This window comes from Hyperoodon ampullatus (assembly GCF_949752795.1).
Source record: "Hyperoodon ampullatus genome assembly, chromosome: 1".
Taxonomy (NCBI): domain Eukaryota; kingdom Metazoa; phylum Chordata; class Mammalia; order Artiodactyla; family Ziphiidae; genus Hyperoodon; species Hyperoodon ampullatus.
Window position 1 is genome coordinate 8,973,565 of NC_136914.1, and position 25,530 is coordinate 8,999,094.

General features: G+C 43.0%; 1 protein-coding gene across 1 annotated transcript in view; it reads left to right on the forward strand.

Moving 5' to 3' along the window:
* Nucleotides 1-4,495: 4,495 nt before the first annotated feature.
* The window catches only part of ZNF827 (zinc finger protein 827), a gene marked incomplete at its 3' end in the record, with an annotated part of 185,576 nt that continues 164,541 nt past the window's right edge, over nt 4,496-25,530 (forward strand). Inside the window, exon 1 of the mRNA XM_079697749.1 lies at nt 4,496-5,004. Coding sequence (XP_079553875.1) covers nt 4,962-5,004 — 43 coding nt within the window. The 5' untranslated portion in view covers nt 4,496-4,961. The remainder of the gene's footprint in view (nt 5,005-25,530) is intronic.

Consider the following 25,530-nt stretch of genomic DNA (forward strand, 5'->3'; position numbering starts at 1 on the left):
AATATTTACAATCGGATTTCGAGACTAGTAAAACACCTATAGAAGTTCTTTTTTCTCTTTATTTCTAGGGCACTGGTTCTCAAGCTTTTTGGAGTCAGGACTCTTTATACTCTTAAAATTATTGAAGTCCCCAAAGAACTTTTGTTTATGTGGGCTATGACTTGATATTTACTACATTACACATTACAACTGTGGAATTTCTAAATTATTTATTTATTAATTCCTATATAAATAACAATAATGAATACAAGTTAACACATTTTTATGAAAAATAATTATGTTTGTCAAAACAAAAAATTTAGTGAAAAGAGTGGCATTGGGTTACATTTCTGCAAATCTCTACGATGTCTGGCTTACTAGAAGACAAGCTGAATTCTCATACCTGCTTCTGCTTTCAATCTGTTGTGATATGTTGCTTTGGTTAAAGACATACATAAAGAAAATCAAACCTCACACAGATATGTAGCTGGAAGAAGGGAGGAACTTTTTAGTAGCTTTTTCAGATAATTGTAGATATTTTTCTTTGACATACCACCAAAACTTGGTGAGTGCTAATTTCTTAAAAGTTACTGACAGGGCTTCCCTGGTGGCGCAGTGGTTGAGAGTCCGCCTGCCAATGCAGGGGACACGGGTTTGAGCCCTGGTCCGGGAGGATCCCACATGCCGCAGAGCGACTGGGCCCGTGAGCCACACCTACTGAGCCTGCGCGTCTGGAGCCTGTGCTCCGCAACAAGACAGGCCACGACAGTGAGAGGCCCGGGCACCGCGATGAAGAGTGGCCCCCGCTTGCCACAACTAGAGAAAGCCCTCGCACAGAAACGAAGACCCAACACAGCCATAAATAAATAAATAAAATTAAAAAAAAAAAAAAAAAAAAAAAAAGTTACTGACAGTGTGGAATTTGAAACCACGTCAATGACTTTTTACACTCTTACATTAAAATCCACAGGTTTATCTTGTACTTTAAGTAGATCTTTACTACAGCATGATTTTGTAACATCATGTATTGGTCATTTGGAAAATATTGAGCTCCACACTTCTTCCAAAACGTCGGCACAATATCAAAAAGTCACATTCATTAATATCACTATGAATCTCATCAGAAACATATGTAAGTATCAGGAAGCTGTTAAAGTCACAGTGATGGATACAAGTTATCTAAAATTCTAATTTTCACTTCTAACTACAAATATTATCATTGCCAAAAAATACCACGAATTGTTTTCTTTGAAGTTACAGGCTCACTTCATTCATTTTTGGAGAAATACCCAAGTCTGAATAATCATAGTTTGCATGTCAGTCTTTCTTTCAAGTAAAAATAATATTCCATGGAAAAAGCAGCTATATCAAACGATCTCACGAGAGATTTTCCTTGAGATAACGATGTACTTCAGTATGCAGCAGAAGTACTTTCTATGTATCTAACATTTTGTCACAAAGAATATTTAAAAGTCTTGCACTCAAGGGTAGAGATTTAATAAAATTAATAATTTTTACTGCTCCATCAAGGACACCCTTAAGTGAATCTTTCTTTGTTTCTTTAAGCGAAGATGAGAATGACTACTAATACTTTTTTGGTGCCATTGCCTTAATCTGAGCTGCTAAGGTGCCACCATGTTATTCCCATTGCTTTTAATCATCTGTGCAGTGTCAACACAGATAAAAGAGCAAATAATATTTTGAAAAGACTTTGACCTCAAGGACCCCTCTAGAGCCCACACGATTCTAGGGGGGGCGGTGCTCCCCTGTCTACCACCCTTAGTAGTACTTGGGAAAGGATAGAATTAATCCTGTGAGAGTGAGGGTTTATGACACATCGTCTTAGAATATATAATTTTGAGAAAATCTATCTTAATCTTACATTTGAGAGGTGACGGAGATGGAGTACTATAATTATTAAGATAAAATATGCTTTCAAAAGCTTGGGCCATGGGGGTGAATCAAATAGAATATTCCAAAATAATGACTAAGGTCAACAGTAATCCAAGTTCATGGGTACGTGCATCCAAAAGGCACGCATTCCCCACATCATTTATCCACTCGATTTTGAAATCCATTGTAGCAACCTCTAGCTATGTATCTTCCTAATACTTTAGGTTAGTCTAACATTAAAATTAGCTTGTGTTCCCTAAACATCTAGGCATTGAGGGTGAGATGCCAGTGCCCTTGAAGAGCGCTTTGTAGGAGAGAGAGGTACCAGGCTGAGGTTGAAACAGAAGTTGTTCTGTCTGTATTTCCATTTTCTATTGTTGTGTAGTACTTCAAGTAATTTTTGGACAGACGTAGAGGTATGCACAAATTCAATTAAAAATGCTTTTGGCTGTTGATAGAGCACCTGTATAATTAAACGTTGACAGCATTTGCCTGCGTGCCTTTAAAAGGTGGCAGGAAATGTACTCTCCTTTGAAGAAAGCCTTAAAGTGTGTTTTCAATTATAGTGTACTAAGCACTGGAAAGAGTCAGCAATTCAGGAAAAGGTAGTGGTGTATCTGTGCAGAGTAATAGTCCTCCATATCCCAGCTAAAGGCTCTGAGGGAGCAATGGTGAAGTGTTGTGGCCGATCTGTTGACCTTGTGTTAGGTTTAAAGATGCTGCACACTCAGGGCAATGACTCTGTTTAGAATGGCAGGCTCTGATTTATCATCCATACACTAATTTCACATCCAATGCTACTGACAGTAGTCAAAATCATGGCACCAGTTGAGTTTGATCTGAGTTGGAAGATAGTTCTATTTCAAATTGGAACTCGGGGAAACTTAACTACCAGTTTACTTAAGCCAACATTCAAGGAAGAGTTGGTTTAAGCGTGATGCTCCATTTCAAACTTGACTGCTCTCTGTTTGGTTTTAGATTGAATTCAAGCAGGTGTTTCAAAACCTGCGTCAGATAGCATTACCTGTCACTGGGAAGCTAGATCTTTCAGGGTAGTGACACAGAGGGTTTCATCCTGAGATTTCACTATCAATGAAAAACATTTTGGGGGAGATATAACACTCTTTGAGCTTCTCCAATGAAAGTGTGCAATGTGAAAACTTATTGTTATTTTTGAAGGGGGTGTGTAGGGATTTAACCCCCATGACTGTCTTGAACACCACTCCAGGTGTGATAATTCAGTCAGAACCTCAAAGAGGCATTAGCTACCCGTGTAAGCGTATGGAGTGTCATTTTAATGTTCTGTATCTTTGCCATATCATCCACCTTCTTTGATGAAAAAGTCTATTTTAAAATTTGTAAGAAAATATTTAACATAATAAGATGATGAGTCAGAGGTTTGAAAAAGCTAAAAAGGGAAGATGTAGTTAAATAATGCACCTTTTTTATTTTTTAGCTACATCTGACTCATGACATATAATGTATTCGGCTAAGTTCAAAGTTTTCTCTTACAAAGAGAGTTTTATGAAACAACTCTTCTTCAGACTGTTTTTTACTTCAATTATAGTAGCAGGTTTTGGAGTTTAAATCATTAACAACCTCTGAGTGAACTTTTATCCAAATGACTGCAAGTCTGCAGTCGCAAAGAGAACAGTCCTCTTTCACCAAGTACCTTTTGTGCTGGAGTGAGACCCGTCCTTTTCTATTTTTCCCCTTTATGTCTCTCTTTGAAGAAAGATGTGTGATTTGTAAAGTAATGAAAGTATGTATCAGTTAATGAAAACTGCTATATTGAGCTCACAATGCAAACTGGAATTGCTTCAGGGTAAGCTTCACATACCTGCATTAAAGCAGGGAAAAAAGTAAATTTCAGAAGTCAAGATTGCTGTAGGAGTATCATGTAGCAGTTAAATCGACCATCAGGGGTGACCTAATCTTATTTTTCCCCCTTTGTCAAGGAGCTGTAATTTTCATTTAGGCAGCCTTTTCCAGTTTTAACTCCACTGGACACTCCAAAACAGGGCACTTATTCCATCAACCTAGTTATTGATTTCACCATATGTTATTTTTTAATTTTTATTTTTGTTATTTTTATTGTAATGTTTTTGGAGAGTGTGTGGAAGACTGTCACCTCCACAGACTTAAGGTGAATGGGTGAGAGAGTAATTCTCTGAGTGCCAAAACCCTGAAGAATTTATGTAGTTTAATCAACAAAAGAAAGTTACGAGAGAAACCTATTTTCTTTCGAAAAATCAGTCAGAATAATGAAATAATCGTGGTTTCAAGAGTGGGAAAAACTTTTTTTCCCCCTAGATCTGGCGAATAGCGGGATAAATTTGAAGAAGTCCATCCCACCCCCGCACGCGCGCCCCCCATTCTTTCCAGACAGAGCGGTTGCAAATCCCAGCCTGAGTCCGCCCTGGGAGCCTTAGGGCACCTTCCTCTTTGCTGTGTGTGTGTGTGTGTGTGTGTGTGTGTGTGTGTGTGTGTGTGTCTAGCTCTCGCTCTTTCCTTCAGTCTGTGCCTCTGTGTGTGTGTGTGTGTGTGTGACAGAGAGAGAGAGAGCGCGAGAGGAGAGAGAGAGCGAGAAAGAGAGCGAGAGAGAGAGAGAGAGCAAGAGAGCGAGCTGTGAGCTGTGCTGCCGCCGCCGCTGCCCTTTGATCCCGACATTAGTGTTAGGGGCTCGGAGACACAGAGCGCGGCCATAGACACCGACGCACCGGCACTCATTTATTTATACCTCCCATCACACACGCGAGCATAGGACACACACACACTCACACCTATTAGATCCGTTTCCATTGAAGAATATTACGCTCGGGGACAAGCCAGGTGCACGACCAAAAAATTAAAAAAAAAAAAAAAAGGAAAAAAAAAAAAGAAAGGAAAGAAAAGAAGAAAACCCCTCTTCTGGCTCCAGGAAACAAGCTTCAACCCATTGCACACACCGGAGAGAAGGGGTTTCCCCCTGCCCGCCCGCGCGCCCCCCAACTACCTCCCCGCTCCTGCCAGTGTCTGCCTCTCTGCCCCCACGGGGGTTTATTTGATCTCACATTAACCAAGGAGGAGAATGTGAGAAAAGGGGGAAAATGCCCAGGAGGAAGCAGGAGCAGCCCAAGCGCCTTCCCTCACGTAAGTCATCCCTTCTCCACCTCCTCTCGTGCCATTTTCTCGCCCTCCCTCTCCTCTTTCCCCTCCGCAGCCTCCTCCGTTGTTTTCTGCATTAGTTTAGGGTTACAGAGGTGAAACTGACAAAGACACAGCCCGGGTTACTCCTCGTTTAGGTCTATGCTGAGGCAGCCATGTTGGTGATGATCAGCCCCGTGCCCTTTCTATTCTCTCTCTCTTTTTCTTTCTTTCTCTCACCCCCCCCCCTTTTTTTCCTTGAGATCGGGCTTTTTTCCCTTTTCCCTCCCCTCCCCCTCCTCACTCCGGGTTGCTGGGGGGAGGGGGCAAAAGAAGGGAGGAGGGGAGTAGTGTGGATGCCGGGGTTTTTATAATCGGGGGTGGAGGGGAGGTGGGAGAGGTTGGAATCTTTTTAAACAAGAAATTCCTTGCGGATCCCGGTGCCTGAGGGTGCGGGGGTCGGGGCGCGCGGAGGGCTGGGGGCCGTGACATGGCGTTTGGGGGTGTCGGGGCGAGGGCGCGCGGCCGCCTGCCGAGTACGGGATCCAGGGAGAGGTCCGTCTCCGGCTAAAGGTTGCGCCGGGGCTGGTCGGGCCCGGAGCCGCCGGCGGCAGCGGCGGCGGCAGGAGCAGGAGGCGGAGGTGGAGGAGGCGGCGGCGGAGGAGGGGAGTCGGGGGCGGGCGAGGCGGGAGCGGCTGGGAGGGTGTGGGGGCACCGCACACAAACACACGGGTACACACGCGCCGCCGGGCGGCTGCTCCCGGGGCGCCGGGGCGAGGGGGCGCGCCGGGGCGCGGGGGGCGCGGGGCGGCCGGGCTGGGGGCGAGGCCCGGCAGCGGCGGGCGGATGTGGGGTGCGGGAGCTGCGCCGAGGCGGAGGCAGGAGGCAGGGCGGCTCGCGGCGCGCGAGGTCCCTGCAGAGCCGAGGGGAGGGAGGAGCAGGGCTCCTGGCCGCAATAAAATGCGGGGTCAGTCGGAGCAGACGGAGCCGGGCGAGACTCGGGCTCTCAGACCCCCCTCCCCGGCGAGCCTGAGCAGAGTCCAGGACTAAAGTGCATCACAGCCCTCCCCGGCTGCAGCCACACACCAACTGGAGACACACACCGCCGGCACGGCCCGGTCCCCTTCCCCTCCTCCACCCGCGCCCCTGGTCCCTCTCCGCCCTCCCTCCGGCTTTTCTTTGCGAGACTCTTAACTTTTCCCCCACTCCCTCTCCAGCTCACACCCCCCCACACCCAATCTTTCTCCGCTTTGAGTGTTCCGAGATGCTGCTAAAGCTAAAAGTGAAGGAGAAAGAAGCAACTAAAAATATCCCCCGGGGCCGCCCGGCTCCTTGAATGCAGGGAGGAGGGGGCAGGGGAGAAGGCGTGGGGCGGGGTGACGGGGAGGAGGGGACGCCGGAGGCGCCGGAGGGAGGGGTCGGGGGAGACGGAGGGTCAATTTCTCTTCTCTCCCCCCGCACTGCTCCTCTCTCCCGGCGGTTTGGCGCTGCTCGGAGCCCGATCCTGCAAAACCCGGGCTGGGGGCGGGAGCGGAGCCGGAGCGCCCGCCCGCCCGGGTGTCAGGCCGACGTGGTCGGTCACCTGAAGTTCACGGAGGGTGGGGGAAGGGTTAAGGTTATGGTGTCTCGGGCTGGGGTTGTGTGTGAGCGTGTGCGTTTCCGCTGCAGACAGGCAGCGCGATCGATCTCCCCCTCGCGAAATCTCCGCGGCGGTGCCTGCCCGGGGGACGGGCAGGGGGCGCGGGTGGCTCGGGCCGGGCGCCCCCGTGCCTCCGTGTCACCCGGGCCGCGGCCGAAGTGGCGAGCAAGGGCACTCGCAGGCAGCCCGCTCCGCAAACATTCCTCTTTCTTTCCCCTTCCCGGTACGCAGGAGTCGACGCACAGGGCTTGGGTTGTGCTTTTTTTCCCCTTCCTTTAAAAAAAAAAAAAAAAATGCCCCTGTGCAGTCCTTTCTTCGCCTGCCCGCTAGAGGTTCTGAGGATAATATCACATATGTAATATATATGCACATAAAATCATTCGCAGGCGGCTGGGTGTGTAGGGAAATTTTGTGCGAGGAAGGAGAAGGCGGCGGAGTCGGGGAGGGCGAGTTGGGAGGCTCCGCGCTGCGATTCACAGAAAACTCGCAGCAGTTGGTGGAAGTGTGTGCGTGCACATGGCCGGCCGGCCGCAGTTCCCAGCTCTTTTCGGGGGCGTTTGGGGGCAGGGAGAGGAGGCAGGAATCCTGGGGGGGCGTCGGGGGAGGCTTGCCCTGCTCGGACAAAATGGGCTTCAGTGTTCTCTGCGAACTTGCCCTTAGATGGCAACTTTGGGCGCTGATGAGCTTGTGTGCGAAAACCAGGGCGGTGAGGTTATTTGGTCATTTTCCTTTCTTCTTAAAAAAAAATCTTGGCGGGGTGAGAGGGAGGGTAGGAGGGGAGAAGGGATTTATCTGCTCGGTTGTGACGGAGATGGAACGCCTTCCCTCCCGTTGTGGGTAGTGCAGTCGGGCAGCTGCAGCCTGCCCTGCTGCTGACCTTGACCCTGACCTCGTGCGACTACCCTCTCCGTCTGAGAGGAAATTCAGGCTCCATTTTAGCTTGTGTGTTTTGGTGGGCCTCTCCAGTGCGCTGGGGCCCGGTGATTAAGTTATATTTTGAGAGTGGGCTCTCCCACCCTGTTCTCTAATTGAATACTGTTATCCACTCAAGTTAAAAAAAAAAAAAAAAGAAAGAAAGAAAGAAAGAAAGAAAAAATCAACTCCTTCTCTCAGTCACATAAAGCCACTTTTACTGAAGTAAAAAGCAATTACCTTTTGGAAACACCGTAAAAGTCCCTCCAGTTTTTAAAGAGAAGCCTAATTTGCGAAGCTTTCTCCACTTACCTTTGGTCTGAATGGATTTTTGTGGATGTGTGCTACCTGTTTTAAGCATGGTTTACACATGTTTTGTGAGCAGTTTGTATTTGAGCTAAGAGCAATTTCTGGGCAAATGGTGTGTTTTGCAATTCAGTCATAGTAACCCAAGGCTTGCTAAATGCTGAGTGAGTCTTGAAAGAACTTGCAGTGGGGTGGACTTTGGTCAAATTAGTGTTAATTTGTATTTAATGTAGAATATAATTGTAGCCCTAAATTCCAGTTTTAATGCTAAGTTCTTTGTTTATTTGTTTGTTTATTTGTGTGCGCGGTGGGGGGGTGTGTGTGGCCGGATTTTTCTTTCCCTGGAGAACCGTTTTGTATCAAAGTTAAAATATAGAGAGTTGGGAGTTGATTGCTCTAATAGACTGTCATCCTGAGTTTTTAAGAAGTTATATAGGGGCCGACTTAACATTTCTCCATAAAAGAAAGGAGTGATATGAGTGGTTTTCAGGGTGGGAAAGGTCGGAGGGGGAAGGAGATGGGGAGGATTGCTTTTGAAACCAAAAAGCCTTCTGAGTAAATACAAGTGCTTAAGGGCCACTATTGATGTAATGTTTTTAGAATTTAGAGAACCTGAAAACACATTTAAGAAGTTCAAATTAGAATACAAGAAAAGAAACTTGTGATAACTGCATCTCTAGAAAATTTAGGGTGCTTTCCCCTTCCTCTTAGGTTCCCCCCTTGCTTGTTTACCCCTCCCCCCTTAAACCATTGCTACTAATAAACTCTTTCTATGTGTTATTAAATATGATACAAGCCAGCCACAGTGGGGAATCTCCAGAGCCCACAGTCCTCCCACCCTATAGCACAGACACCAGGGAACCTGGAAGTTCCACCCTCCAGTAGATTAGTCCTGGAAATCCAGACTAGCACTTGGTATTATCTGATACCAAGTCTGGGGTGAGCCTCAGCCCCTGGCACGGAGTCCCAGCAATTCCCCAGGCTGGGCTTCGTTCTGCTAAGGTTTCCTAGCTCCTTCTGTTCAACTAGACACCCATGGGACTGTTCAGAACCGAATTAGCTTTGGGGATGGGCGAGCCTTTAACCTGACACTACTAGCCTAAGCGTTAGATTTCTGATTTAAAATTCTACACAGTCCTTTCCTCCTGGGCCTCTGAAGTAAGTGTGTGTGTGTTTGTTTTTGTTATGTGGGCCTCATACATATGCAGAAAAACAAATGGACTGTCCTATAGAATTGAATGGTGATCCTACTGGCTGCAAATCAAAAAGGCGAGCTGCGCTAGCTTTCGGAGGTGACCCCCAACCAAGGGTGTTAAACCTAAACTATTTTTGAGAAGTGAATTTCAAAATTATTATTCAAAATAAAGCCTTTATTTCTTGGCCTAGAGCAGTAATTATCATTTTGGGATTTAAATACGACTCTGCTGCAATTGATGGCTCTTGTACAAAAGTTCTTATCATTAACAGGGTCCAATACCGTGTTCCAAAAAAATGTCCTAGAGGTCCTTGGAGCTATACCATGTGCTTATCTTTAGCAGAATCCCGAACTGCAGAGTTTAAAAATGTTTGTCAGCCTGAGAAAGAGGAAGAGAGGGAAACTGATACCGTGACTGTTTGCCAGGCCTGGGGCTCAGCCTTTTGTGAACATGATTCCATTTGGGATCACAAACTGTAGAGGGAAAGGGGTGTGTTTGTTGCGTCTGTAAAACCTCTGACCATCGGTGCCATCAGCAGTTTTAAGATTTCCTCATTAGCTTCAACTTACCCCTAAACGGGTATGAGTTTAGATTCTCTTCTGTTTATCATTGGAAAGCTGCCCGATGCCTATTCCCGAGGGGGAGCACAAAGGAAAAGTTCATAAAACTGTTGTTTTGTTATTCCAGTATTTTCACTGTTTACTCAGTTGTGGGTCAAGACCAGAACAGGTTATTGTGTTCGTCATGAACAAAACTTTAAAAATTCTTTCTTGCTTTCTAGTAAAATTGGGAAACAAAATGACTGAAAAGCAACAGGATCTCTTATTTTTATATTTTTACAGGTCTTTATATGTCTATTGAAAGACAGAAGGTAGAAGATTGAACTCTTTCCCTTACTTATTCTTATTAAATTTTTTTCAGTGACCAGACAGTACCTCCTGACTAGGACAGGGACCATGGGGAAATTTTTAAAATCTGAAATAGAAAAGTATTTCATTTCGGATGATTCTGGGGGCACCACAAAGCAGGCTTGCTTGATGCTGGGCAAAAGTGCCTATCTGTTCTCCTGAAAGAAATCCATGTATTCCTAATACAGTAAGTAGGGTCCACTGAGCTTTGCTGTTAAAATAAGGAAGATAGCTCAAAATCGCATTCCTTCTAATGCTGCAAAATAGTTTCTAATAAAAAAAATTGATTTTTAATTTGTCTACATGTTGCCGTCTCGCTCTGGGGATGACACAGCTGGTGTGAATTGACAAGTCTCCTGCACCAAGTGCTAATAAATCACGTTGGGGAAGTATAAATTGGACAGCTTTGGGCCAGTGTTAGAGCTTGCTGTGCATTTGAGTTTTTAGAGTCTTTGAACGGCCTGTTAGGAGAGTTCCTAGGGAGGTGTGGTAAGTCTTGATCTCGCGAGGCTTATAAAATTAGATGGACAAAGGCTGTGGAAACAGCCAAGGGATCTTGTTGTACTGATGGAGTAACCAGGCAGGCTTCTCCTGGGGTCACAAGTTGGTTTAAAATACAAGGATTAATTAGTTAATGTCAAGATGTCCTTGTAGGAAAGACCAGATTCGAAATGTGTAGGTAAAGCAGTTTATTTAGTAATCCCAGTAGTTCAGACTGTGTCTGAATGATTTCGTTTCCCCAAAGAGAAAAACTCATCCGGTAGCACTAACCCTGGTCACTTCGTGCAAAGTGGTGTCTTTGGACTCAAAAGATGATAAGGTGCGAAGGAAATGATGGTGGAGCCCAGATTGTCAGAGTGGAAAAAGCTCTCTTGGTTTCCGTGACTGGTCAGTAATGCCCTCTGTGAAAGCTGAGGGCAGCTTAGTCCTGGGAGGAGGTTAATATATCCTTTCGCTTTCCTCGTTTGAAGTTGCCTTGTCTCTCCTCCACTCTTCCTTTTTAAATATCTGCTGGAGTATTAGGACAGGAGGACCGAAAAACAAACACAACAGGCTGGAGCTCAACTCTCTATTCTGAGTGATGTGTTAGTAATTTTCTATAATTTAATCAGACTGATCGCAGAACAAGATAATGAGAGTGTGACCTACAAAATAGGACTTTTGGGGGTGTGAAAGGCTTTCTAGCAGAAGGTTTTTACAAGACCACGAGCTCTGTGGTGAAGGAGTAGATTTTGAGTTTTCTCTTATCCGAAAGAAATCCAGACCAGGCCTAGTGATGGTAAAACATGTGGGGGGTTTTTGGTTTTTGGTTTTTTTTCCATCAGATTTCGTTACTGCTTTGGCCTCAGTAAAGGCACTCTAGAATCACATTTTAGAGATGCAGATTGTCAGTGAAGATGCTGTGTCTTGTTTCTGATGGGCCCTTTTCTATTTCCTACTTTCTAGGTGTAGCTCAGTAATGCATACCATCTAGGGCCATGTGTACAAAATACTTCATGGTTTATGGTAGCTGAAATGTCTTTTGTCATATTTTATAAGAAACTAATGTACAAAGCACAAACCTTAGAAATAGCTAAGAGATTTAATGGGCTGAAGTTTCTAGGTGCTTTCCCCCTTCTGTTTAGGAGCAAGTTTTGTATTTCTATCCTCTGTCTGTATATTACGTTTTTATGATATTAGAGAATAGTATATATGTCTAGGTGCTGAAGCAGGGCCTCTCAGATGGCTTTATCATTCCCCAAGGACCCACCTTGGGATAGAATCACTGTAGTTACAAGGTAGTTTCATAAATTAAAATCAGACTTTGGCTTAATACTAATCTTTAGCTGCATGGGTGCATATTGCTGTTTATTTTATAAAAGTCAGCCTCACTGCCTGTGTACACACACACACACACACACACACACACACACACAGACACACACACATACACAGAAGCTGCACTGTAGCTAATTTTATAAAATGTACAGTGATACACGCCCACGGTCTGAAATCAGCATGAGGCCTTTAGCCACTCTGTTTTTCACAGACTGACCCAGAGTTATAGTAAATGCAGCAGATTCCGTGTGCCTAAAAAGGATATTGTTTCCAGCCTTCCATTCCCTTCTTGTTAAAAAACCTCTACCACTGAAGCTCTCTCGAGTTCTTAAATGACTAAGGCTTAGGTACTCTTGCTTCTGTTTTTAAGAAATTCCAAATTCAGCCAAGTTCTATCTCCCAGCAAGGAAGGAATGCGTGGACCTTCTCCGAGGCTTGGGCCTGAAAAAGCCAACCCCAAAATAATCCCTCTCTCTCTCTCCTTTCCTGTAATTTCTCCATGGGTCAGAAAAGTGGTTAGAGCCCCATTAGAAGTGAGTTGTGAAGGGAAAAAGACGAGGGGTGAGAGAAATGTGCGTCTCTGGATGAATTGTTTTGAGTGCTCTGAAGAGGTTGGCTTTCAAAGGGGAATGGAGAAGGCCAGGGAAGATGGTCTTTTCCATGATTGATCATCAGCAGCCTGCTTATCTGTGCTTTTGAAACAAGCTACTGTACTTGAGGAGGGTGATAGATTTTCCTAAAGTTACGTAGTGCCAGTGTCTTGGGTTGTCTGGTGGTATATTTTATTTATTTACTTATTTTTATTATTATTGGAGTATAATTGCTTTACAATTTTGTGTTAGTTTCTGCTGTACAGTAAAGTGAATCAGTTTTATGTCTACCTATATCCCCTCCCTTTTGGACCTCCCTCCCACCCCCCATCCCATCCATCTAGGTTGTCACAGAGCACTGGGCTGAGCTTCCTGTGCTTTATAGCATGTTCCAACTATCTATCTATTTTACGCATGGTAGTGTATATATGTCATTCCTAATCTCCCAATTCATCCCACCCTCCCCTTCGCCCGCTGTGTCACCCACTGTGTTCTCTATGTCTGTATCTCTATTCCTGCCCTGCAAATAGGTTCATCTGTACCATTTTTCTAGATTCCACATATATGCGTTAATGTATGATATTTCTTTTTCTCTTTCTGACTTACTTCACTCTGTATGACAGACTCTAGGTCCCTCCACATCTGTACAAATGACCCAATTTCGTTCCTTTTTATGGTTGAGTAATATTCCATTGTATATAGGTACCACATCTTCTTTACCCATTCATCTGTCAATGGACGCTTAGGTTGCTTCCATGTCCTGGCTATTGTAAATGGTGCTTCAATGAACATTGGGGTACATGTATCCTTTTGAATTATGGTTTTATCTGGGTATATGCCCAGTAGTGGGATTCCTGGATCATATGGTAGTTCTATTTTTAGTTTTTTAAGGAACGTCCATACTGTTCTCCACTGAGGCTGTATCAATTTACATTCCCGCAACAGTGCAAGAGGGTTCCCTTTTCTCCACACTCTCTCCAGCATTTATTGTTTGTAGAGTTTTTGATGATGGCCGTTCTGACTGGTGTGAGGTGATACCTCATTGTAGTTTTGATTTGCATTTCTCTAACGATTAGTGGTGTTGAACATCCTTTCATGTGCCTCTTGGCCATCTGTATGTCTTCTTTGGTGAAATGTCTATTTAAGTCTTCCACCCGTTTTTTAATTGGGTTTTTTGTTTTTTTTTTTTTGATATTGAACTCCATGCGCTGTTTGTATACTTTGGAGATTAATCCTTTGTCCATTGCTTTATTTGCAAATATTTTCTCCCTTTCTGAGGGTCGTCTTTTTGTCTTGCTTACGGTTTCCTTTGGTGGTGTATTTTTAAAAGTTTTTGTTGTTGTTTTGTAACGAGAGAGAGAAAATATCATGTGATTTTTGCCCTCAATTCACTATGTCTACTGTATACGGTACATCGTAAGTAAAAAACGGAGACTGTACATGCTTTTTAAGGTCATAGAGTAGTGGTCCAGTGTACAGGCTCTGGTGCCAAGCTGTTTAGATCTGAGCTCTGACCCTAACTAGCTGTGTGACCTTGGCCAAATTACTTAACTTCCCTGTTCTCTGGTTTCATCTTTCAATAGTGATAACAGTCCCTATATCATAGGGATATTGTACGTATTAATTGAATACCTATATAAAAGTCAATATTATGTACACACACAAAGCCATACCTAATTAGTGGCTGCTTTGTAGAAAGAGCTCAAGAAAGATTAGCTATTATTAAGTATATGAAATGTTTCCACTTGCTTAGTTTGTGATTACCCTGTAGGCATATCTGAGTCAGAACTTTTTGGTGATGTCTGTGTTTATTATTATTTTTAAAAATTTTCCATGTATCTCATAGAGTAATAATACGATATGGTAAAATTCTTTTATAAGGCTGTATAATAGGGCTTGACAAGTACTTGTTTCATTGGCCAACAGTATTACTTTAGGCTTTTACTAGAGGAACAAGTTCCTCTGTGTGTATGATTTGACTGAGTTATATCTAAATTGTGTAATAATCTAATGAATTTTGACTGGGTTTTACTGTAAAGTGATGATAGTAAATCCACATTCCCAGACTTAGACTGAGATTCAAATGAGAAAATAAGTGTTTAATAAAAGTTTATTTATTCATTGATTTACCAGTCAGTCCACTGATTAAAATTACCCAGGGGACATTTCTATTGGGTTTTCTATGTGTTACATAGGTAATAGTTCAAATTTTGCACAGAAAGAAGGAAAGACAGGGTCTGCTGTTTCTAATTGCAGAGGACCAAACCAAGAGAACATTAGATGATTCAGGGTGGTTTTTTAATTTTAATTTTATATAGGAACATAGTTGATTAACAATATTGTGTTAGGTTCAGGTGTACAGCAAAGTGATTCCATTATACATATACATGTATCTATTTTTCAAGAATTTTAAAAGAAGGATCGGGGTATGTGTGTGTTGTATGTGTGTGTTGTGTGTGTGTTACGGATGATATTAGAAGTCACAAGCTAGTGGCCTACTATGTTTTGCCCCATACAGTATGTTTAAAAACTCGAGACAGCATTTGAAAATGGTTGGTTTCACATACAAATCCAGATTTCCAGCTTCTTCTGAAAACTTGGACGAGCAAGCAGCACCAGGCCACCTCCCCACATGGCAGCAATCTGCTGCAGTCGGTGGCGGCTGTCTCCCTTCCCTGGCATGTGCTCGCCAGTCTGCCACAGTTCCTGCCACTGGGCTGCCGTGTCCCCGTCTGCATGTACAGCTGTCCACCCCCGTGAAGTGTCTTATCTCCCGGCCCCCACAGGCGTTTGGATTAGAAACTGTTCTATATTCCCCAATATTCTGTAATCTTTTAATTCATCACTGAAGCTAGGATACTATAAACCCTAGGCAGTATCAGCAATCTGTCTGATACTGGTCAGGATTAAGATCCTGGTACGCATCCTAGATGCGTGGGTTCCATCCTGGCTGTCCCACATTTTGGCTGTGACCTTGGCAAGTTTCTGCAGTTTGCCTGTTTTCTCATCTGTAAATTGGGAAAACGTTGTAGGTCCTATGGGGACAAAGTGAGCTCATACATGTAGATATTTTGATTCGTGTCTGGCACATAGTATGTGCACAATAAATGCTGGCCACATTAAGACACTCGAGGTGTGAATTTCTTTCTTTTCTTTTTTTTTTTTTTGTGAATTTCTTTCAACTAACGATCCCAGTATGATTGCTTTAACTGTGCTGTGTAATTGGTCAATGACAGCTATTGTTGCCTATCAGTTGCTGATCATAATCAGCCAACCCAGTGGTTCTCTACCCTGGTAGCCCATTATAATCACCTGGGAGATTTTAAAAATGCAAACACCCCCAGATATTTAAATTTAATGGGCCCAGAGTGGAGTCTGGGCATGGACATCCTTTAAAAGCTCCCCAGGTGGGCTTCCCTGGTGGCGCAGTGGTTGAGAGTCCGCCTGCCGATGCAGGGGACACGGGTTCGTGCCCCGGTCCGGGAAGATCCCACATGCCGTGGAGTGGCTGGGCCCGTGAGCCATGGCCGCTGGGCCTGCGCGTCCGGGGCCTGTGCTCCGCAACGGGAGAGGCCACAACAGTGAGAGGCCCGCGTACCGCAAAAAAAAAAAAAAAAAAAAGAGCTCCCCAGGTGATACAAATGGATAGCAAAAGTTGAGGACCCTTGAACTAACCAGAACTCCCACTCTGGGCTGATGCCATGTCAGCCAAAAATAAAGACATGATTTTGAGCCTGGGCAGCTTATTGATGAGAATCTGTTAAACTCTTAAAACCTTTAAAAATAGCTCATGGATCTGAATAATCGACTCCAACTCCTCCAGATCAGAAACCAGAGGTTCAGGGAAGGACCTGTACTAAGGAGGAGACACAGATTCTAGTCTTCTCTGTCACCTTCTCCCACCACAATCACCAGGGTTTCTCACTAGCGTTGTGACCTTGGGTAAGTCACTTGACCTCTCTGTATTTGCGGAGTGCCGTCTTGTAAAATGGATTAACAGTACATTAACCACACCTTCTCTTTATATAATGCTTATTGTCCACAAAACATTTTCGTCGATACCATCTGCCTGTGAGGCAGGCAGGGAAGAGCCCCTCCTCTTACCAATTGGACAGACCTGGAAACTGGGCCACAGGGAGGAAGAAACTAGCTTGAGAGGTCACCGGAGCGAGTACTATGAAAGGCTGGAGCCCTGTGAAGGGCCAGTCTCTGGGCTCAGAGCTGGTCTGAGGTCTGTGAAACCTTCACGGGGTCTCAAGCTTGAAGGATATGCCTTCACCACCTGCACCTCCTCTCAGACCCTCCACTGCAGGAGGCCCCCTAGGCGCTGATGGAACACATACGTTGCCCTGTGATTCACAAACAAAAACTTGTGCCACCAATCATATTTCTTTCCTCAAAGATTTATTTTGACCTTAGACTAAGCAGAGGGTCATAGAATAGAGTCACATGCAGTGATGTACTTTCTGGGGTCTGAATTATGTGCTCCATGTGGAGAACACTGCCTTCATGTAATGGCCTAGAACTGTGAGTTGTTTTCTATTCTGTGCTTGTTTGGCCCTACTTGTTAACCCAACAATCCTCTCCGGAGCATGAAACACAGCTGTATTTGGAAGGAAACAAAGTGTGGGACACCCTATGCTTCAGGAAATATTCCGGAAATGTGCTATATGATTTCTCCCTTCTAGGGGAAAGCAAACCTCCAATAATAACTTACTGGGTTTTAATCTGACCTTAAGAAAGAGGGAAATCAAATTATAGTGAGATGCTTTCTGACATTTATAGGAAGAGAGGAATTTCATAATCTAGAAGTAGGGTTTGGGTTGGCTGGATGGCTAGATCACAGAAGTGCTGTGTACCAGTGACTACTCAAATACGTGTTAATAGATGAGAAATATATACAAAAGAGAAGAAAAAATACATGTATTTTATTTTATTATTATTTTTCCTCTCTTTTTTTGTTAATTTTTATTGGAGTATAGTTGCTTTACAATGTTGTATTAGTTTCTGCTGTACAGCAAAGTGCATCAGCTATACGTATACATATATCCCCTCTTTTTTTGGGTTTCCTTCCCATTTAGGTCACCACAGAGCATTGAGTAGAGTTCCCTGTGCTATACAGTAGGTTCTCATTAGTTATCTATTTTATACGTAGTAGAGAGTACACGTATTTTAAATATGACTTGTGTACTCCATGAGACTGGAACCATGGGAATCACAGATATTAACTGTTTATTAATTTATTCTTAAAAATCTATATTGGCTTTTAATGACAAAAGGAGTGCATGTTTAGTATAAATAATTAAAGCAATGTAGGAATATTTATAGTAAGATGTGAAAGTCTCATTTCCCAACTTACACCCCCAGAGATAACTGCTATTAATCAACAAGCAATATTTAAAATTCAGCCATCATTTGAAAAATGGATGCATTTCAGCAGAGTTGGCTAAATTAATGTAAGTACTGAATTCAGGACAAGGGTGATAACATTGGCCTTGTGAACTGATTAGATCACATGCATAATAGTGAATCCCAGATTGAGTGCCCTGATTTAAAGGGGGACATTGATAAACTGCTCACCAGAAGGGAGGCAACTAGAATGTTGCAGGCTCTTGAAATCATCATGTGAGGAATTAACTACTGAGGCAATTGGGAGTACTTAATTCGAAGAAAAAAAAGTGAGGGTGGATAAAAATTGTGCATGGTAGCTACATTCAAACATATGAAGTTCTGTCAAGTGAAAAAGGGAGTAAACTTACTCTGAATTGTCATTCATCCTAAATTCTCACCTTGTGTCTGCTAACTGATACTTGATTCATTCATTCATTCAGGCAGCAGTAACTGAGTGCTTCTGTGCCAGCGATTAAGGATCTGTGGAGCTGAATAGAGCATGGTCCCGGCTCACAGGGATCTCAGAGCCAAGCAGGCAGAGAAGGAGATGGAAACAAATAACTAAAATTCAGCTTGAAAAGTATTTTCATGGATTTCTGAAATGCTGAGCAGAAAACAGAGACTAGGACCCACAGGGTAGAAGTTATAGGGAAGATAACTTTGGTTTCTTAAGATAAGGGCCTGTTGAATAAATAAAACTGCCCTCAAATGAAACAGAAGATCTTGTGTTTACAAACAAGCTGGTTCCACCACCTGTCAAGGGTGATTTCTTTAAGGACTGCAAGTAAAGAGGGGGTGAGACGGGGTGCAGAAATGTTGAGAATTCTATCGAGCAAATGCTTCTTTGCTTGGTTTCTCTTATAAAACTGGAAATCTGCTCCTACAGTGGGGAGAAAACATCTTTCAGTATAGTGAATTGAAAGTCTTTTGGGAATAAGGATACATGGATGTCAACACACATTAGAGCAGCCAGGATTTGATCAGCTGAGGGTTGGAGTCCCTACTTGGTGCTCATTCATTAAGAAAAAGTTTTGAGCATTTACCTGGCTTCATAAAAGTTGTATAGAATGAAGTCTGTGCTGACAGTTCTTTCAAATGTTGACACAAAACAATCACAGAGGATAAGTACAAATCAATGTCAACAGGTGCAAGACAATAATATATGAATTAGGTGTGTAAATGTCTGAGGAAACTCAGAGGAAGAGTGATGGTTAGAAGATTCTTGGAGAAGATTGGTACCTAAAGCATCCTCAAGGATGTGATGGATTTTTTTTTTTTTTCGGTACGTGGGCCTCTCACTGTTGTGGCCTCTCCCTTTGCGGAGCACAGGCTCAGCGGCCATGGCTCACGGGCCCAGCCACTCCGCGCCACGTGGGATCTTCCCAGACCGGGGCACGAACCCGTGTCCCCTGTATCGGCAGGCGGACTCTCAACCACTGCGCCACCAGGGAAGCCCTGTATTTAGATCTTGAGACGAGAGAAGAACGTTCCAAGCAGAAGAAATAGCATTAGCCCAAAGAGGTTGAAATAAATCAGAAGTAGGCAGGAGACACTAAGGAACTTCGTTGAACCAGAGCGGGTATATTGGTGATGTAAGGACAGGAAGTAGGAAAAATGTAGTAGGAGCTGACCCAGGTGATAAGAGATGATGCTGGTTAAGTTTAGTGTTTTGGATACAGCACAGAATCAACTGTGAAATTTGGTAGTTTTTCATTGTGCTGTAGATGGAGATGGAGGACGATGGCCTGAAGGAAGAAGTGGACTTTTTAAGTAGGGAGGGCTGTTGAAAAGCCAAAGTAGATGGATGGCAGTGGCTGTGACCGCTGAAGGTGTCCAAGAAGAGACCTGCCCCAGTGATGGGTTTCTCTGGGGCCAGTGCTGCAGACCCTCAGCCGGGGCTTAGTCCCTGCCCCTCTTCCAACCACCCCTTCCATACGTCTTTGGTTTCCTTTGGCAAAGGAAGCTCTAATGCAGCGTCTCCCTTTGGAGGTTGCAAAGTATGTGCCATTTACAAAAAATAATATATCTAACATTCATACGTATATAATGAAGCATTATGGTTAAATGAACAGGAATAAACCTACTGCCCAATCTAACAGATTTCAACGCTAGCAAATTTCTCCTGTACTCTTCTCCTGCTACCTGTTCCCATTTTCCTAAATTTTCTGTTGATCATTCCCCTAGCTTTTTCTCTATAGCTTTACCATACTTAGTTTCGCTTGTCTTTGAAATTTATAAAAATGTAAATGTAAAAGTATTAAAAAGGTGGCAAATAGCATGCATTCTGCACCTTGGATTTTCATCCAACTGTTACCTTTGTGCGATGTATTCATGTTGGTGCATTTAGCTGTGGTGCATTCACTTTCACTGCTCCCTAGTATTGTACTGTAGAAACATACCACAGCGTGTGTGGTATGTTTCTACTTTTTGCTGTTAGAACAGTGCTGCTGTGAGCATGCAAGTACATATCTCTTTGGCCTGAGTGAAAATTTCTCTAAGACACTGGTTCTCAAATATTTTGGTCTTGGGACCACCTAAAGGTTATTGAGGATGTCAAAGAGCTTTTGTGTATATGCATTGTATCCATCTCTATACAGCATAACAGAGATTAAAATTGAGAAATTAAATATCTTTACTGTTAAAAATAATGGTTATAACCCATTATCTGTTCATTATAAATAGGATAATTTTATGAAAAATATCTTTTTCCAAAAATCTTTAGTGAGAAGAGTGGTATTATTTCATAATTTTACAAATCTCTTTAACGTCTGACAAGATTATCATATCTGCTGCTACATTCAGTCCATTGCAGCATGTTGTTTTGGATGGAATATATGAAGAAAATCTGGCTTCACACAGATATGTAATAGCCTTTTCAGATAATTACGGCTATTCTATGGTACTTTGCCAAGACTCAAAAAGAGGGAGCTTCTTAAACCTATCCCTTAGCTTAGTTCATTGTAATGTGGAATCTGAAACCATTTCCATGAATTTTTTGTATTCAGTTTCATTAAAACCTACTGGTCTATATTGCAGTTTGAATGGATCATCATGTATGTACCATCACACATGAGTTATTTGGAAAGTATTGTTTCACTAAGTTCTGTAGATCTACCAAATGTTGAAACATGTCATTATACAGTATAAAAAATTTATTAATGTCAACACTGGTCTTATTTGAACAGTCTGTATTGGGAAACTGTCAAGTTCACAGTGTAGGGTACAGGTTTTCCAAAATTTTAACTCTTGCTTGAAAGCTTGAATTTTATCATTGGCTACAAATGCTGTCAGCTTTTCCTTAAAGTATCAACCTTACTTCATTCATTTCCCAGAAATTGCCTGCCAAATACCCAAATTTGAATGACCAAAGTTTGTCAGTTATTCTTTCAATTAAAAGTGATATTCCATGAAAAATGTTGCTGGTTCTGCTCCCAACTCAGTCACACACGTACTTTTCCTAGATACAGTCATCGTACTTCAGTCATGGCAGAAGTGCTTTATGCACACATTTCATTACATTTAATATTTTTTACAAGTTTGCTCAAGGGTCAATCGTTAATAAAATTAATAATTTCTACTGCTGCTTCATCAAAGATTTTGTTTTATATATATAATTTTTTTCTTTGTGACCACGCTGCATGGCTTGTGAGATCCTAATTCCCTGACCAGGGATTGAACCCACACCCCCTGCGTTGGAAGCTCAGAGTCTTAACCACTGGACCGCCAGGGAAGTTCCCCACCAAAGACATTCTTAAGTGAAACTGGCAGGGTTGTTTTGTTTTGTGTGTGTGTGTGTGTTTACTGCGAGTGTGTGGTGGTGAAGAGTGCAGTGATTATTAGGATGCTTTGGTGCCACTGCCTCTATTTGAGCTAAGGTGCCAGCATTTTACCCACCATTGCTTTTGTGTCATCAGCGCAAATGTTAACAGAGTGAAAAGGGCATATAATATCTTAGTATTTCTATGAAAACAGTTTTGATCTTGAGGATCCCTGAAAGGGTCTCAGAGACCCCTGGGGGTCCACAGACCACACTTTGAGAACCACCTATCTAAGGTGCCTGCACGGGAATGGAAATGCCAAGTCTTGGTGTTTGTGCTTCCTCAGCTTTGCTTGATAATGTTACAGTGCAGCACTTTGTGGCTATTTGCACTGAAGAACCCCAAAGGCAGGGGACCCTTCTCTCACAAGGGTTCTCAGCCTCTAGGAGGTTTCTTTGAAGTATCTTCAAAGTCTTTTGTTCCATCTGCAAATTTGGATGAAAATAGGCATCTTGCTCTATAACATATGTTGTTTTAAAATAATGTTTTAAATAAACTTAGCAGTTAAATTACTTTTCTTCCCCACAAATACATATGTCAAAACGTTGATCTATGAAGATGCTCCATGTTCATCCTGTGACTTCCTGGTACCCCCTTAGAGAAGGAGAACTCCTGTGGATACCACGGGTTCAGCGTGATTTATTGTGGAGGGTGTATTGTTGCATATGGAGATGCCCGAGATTTTCAGGCCTGGGGAGCCGGGAGGATTTCTGGTCTTCTTGTGATCCCTTTCTGGGCTGCTGTCCCCACCCTTCATGAGCCCACCGACCCAAGTCAGAAACCTGGGTGTAATCCTACATGCGACCCATTGCCTTTCCTCCCACATCAAATGGACCACCAAGTCTTTTGATTCTACTTCCAAAATATCTCTAGCATTCATCATGCACCCTCCCCACCACTGCTTTCATTTATGTTGCTATTTTCTCCCATAAGAATTAACATCTTTTTTTGCCTCAGTCTCATCTCCTCTTCCCCCACCCCAGTCTCTGTATAATCCAGTCTTTACGCTGTAGACTTTCTAAAAGACTCATGTAATCCAGATAATCCTTATTTAGGATGTTTTAGGCATTCCCTGAAAGGATAAAGTTTGCTATTCTTAGCAAAGTATAGAAGATGCTTCATCTTTTGAGCCCCCTTTCTTCTGCCCTCCTGTATATCCCTCCTGTATGCCCTCCTGTATATCCCTTATTTCAATCATATCGAGTGATCTGTTTTACAGACTGCTATGCTTATATCTCCTTACCTTGGCATATTCTTTTCCCTACTTCTGGGATGTCCTCAACCCATCTGATTGGCCTGATAACCTTCTTCTTATCCTTCAACACTCAGTCCTCTGAGAAACCTTCCCTGCCTCCCCTCCCCCCTTCATTGTCCCATCTCCCAGCCAGAATTAGGCATATTAGGCATCCCCTCCCATGTTTCCCATGGATCTCTCATAATACCTCCCATGCTACATTATAATTGCTTATTCGTCTATGTCCTTATTGACTGTAAGCTTGGGGCATGGATTATTTCTTACTCATTTTTGTACATTCTTGCATGTAACAATACTTGGTATATAGTAAGTGGTCAGTGAATTTGGTTGAATAAGTGAATGAAAGGAGAGGTTAAGAACAGGTCACAGAATCAAAGATAGGAGGTGTTCTATATACATTATTGAATATATGAATGAGTGAATGAATGCATGAATGAATGAAAGAATGGGTCACAGAATCCAAGACATAGGAGGAGTTCCATCAACATTGTTGAATGAACGAATGGAGAAGTTAAGAATGGGTCACAGGATCAAAGGGTTATAGGGGTAGAAAGGACTTGGGGGACTATCTTCTGCTATCTTCCTCTCTCAGAAATGAGAAAACGATTTGCCTGAATTGTTTAACTGGGCTGGGTGGAGGTGATGAACAGTGCCACAAACCTTCCCATGGATGTGGCCTAGCAATGACTGGAGAAAGTCATGTGCTTCCGGAGTAGACTTGCTGACAAGAATAGGGGCCATGGCCTGCACCACAGGGGGATACCACAATCTGAGAGCCAGAGAGCACTTTTGTGGTTGGAAGTTTGTGGCATTCCAGACTGTAGAGTCTCCCCTCTGTTACTGGCTGCTGCTCTCCGTCTCTGTCCTCAAACTGTGCCAAGACTGTAAGATTTTCCTGATGACGGGGCATATTCTACATCTGGATTCCATGGTCATAACAACCAGAAGTTTCCTGCCCTTTTTGGTTGAGGTGATTATGATATAGAGCTGGGTAGCAATAGCAACAATTTTGAGGTAAGCTGTACTATTTAAAATACACTGTTTTCTCATCTGAGATTTCTAGGTGCCTGGGAGGGAGAGAAAGGGAAAACTATATTCACTACGTGCTAACTCTATATGCCAAATACTTTACTTACATAATTCTGATTTACCTTGACAATGACCCTATGAAATTGCAGGTATTAATATCCTGTTCTACATATGAGACAGTGGGCCTGTAGATGTTGGTAGGGTCTAGTAGGAGGCAGAGTGAGATTCGAGTGGCATTTTCTGGTGCCACGGCTTGTGCCCTTTCTGTTTTGCCATGCTGCTTCATGTTCTAGAAATGTTGTGGTTTTTTGGTTAGGCAAAACCTATTGTCACCTCATTTTATCAACTGGGTGAATTCTTGAAGTTTCATATACATTACGTACTTAAAAGGAGGAGAATCTGTAGTTGTCTAGTTCAATGTTGTCTGTGCTTGGCAGTTTGCACAAGCCTTGCCATCTCTGCAGGACCACGGGGCCTGGGAGAGGGAGCAGGTGTTATTACCCTACTTTACAGACAAGGGATCTGAGTAATGGGAGGGAGTGTCCCACAACTGTCTGGTTCATCTCTGTGGTCATAACATCCAGTCTATGGATTGGTATTTAGTAGGCCCTCCAGTTTTTGTTAAATAAGCATCAGGAGTTATATACCTGGTAAGTTCCAAATTCAGCCTGGAACCCAGGTCTCCGGATCTCAGTTCAGTGCTCTGTCCACTGCTAAACCATCCTGCTTTTTCCCAGAGCCCTAAGCAGAGAGATGCAAGAGTGAACTCTCATTGGCCTCTCATGGCATTTGGGAACCCTCTGATCAGGCTATCTGGTGGATTTCCACAAATCTAAATAAGCACATCTGGCCCCTTAGAATAAGATCTCTTTCTTGTTTTTGTTGCTCTTCCTTTAAATACTTCAGTATAGGATTTTAAATCATTTCCTATCATGAAGTTGGTAAAGTAGCAGGATACAAAATTAATGCACAGAAATCTCTTGCATTCTTATACACTAATGATGAAATATCTGAAAGAGAAATTAAGGAAATACTCCCATTTACCATTGCAACAAAAAGAATAAAATACCTAGGAATAAACCTACCTAAGGAGACAAAAGACCTGTATGCAGAAAACTATAAGACACTGATGAAAGAAATTAAAGATGATATAAACAGATGGAGAGATATACCATGTTCTTGGATTGGAAGAATCAACATTGTGAAAATGACTATACTACCCAAAGCAATCTACAGATTCAATGCAATCCTTTATCAAACTACCACTGGCATGTTTCACAGAACTAGAACAAAAAAATTCACAATTTGTATGGAAACACAAAAGATCCTGAATAGCCAAAACAATCTTGAGAAAGAAAAACGGAGCTGGAGAAATCAGGCGCCTGGACTTCAGACTATACTACAAAGCTACAGTAATCAAGACAGTATGGTACTGGCACAAAAACAGAAAGATAGATCAATGGAACAGGATAGAAAGCCCAGAGGTAAACCCATGCACATATGGTCACCTATTTTTGATAAAGGAGGCAAGAATATAAAATGGAGAAAAGACAGCCTCTTCAATAAGTGGTGCTGGGAAAACTGGACAGCTACATGTAAAAGAATGAAATTAGAACACTCCCTATCACCATACACAAAAATAAACTCAAAATGGATTAGAGACCTAAATG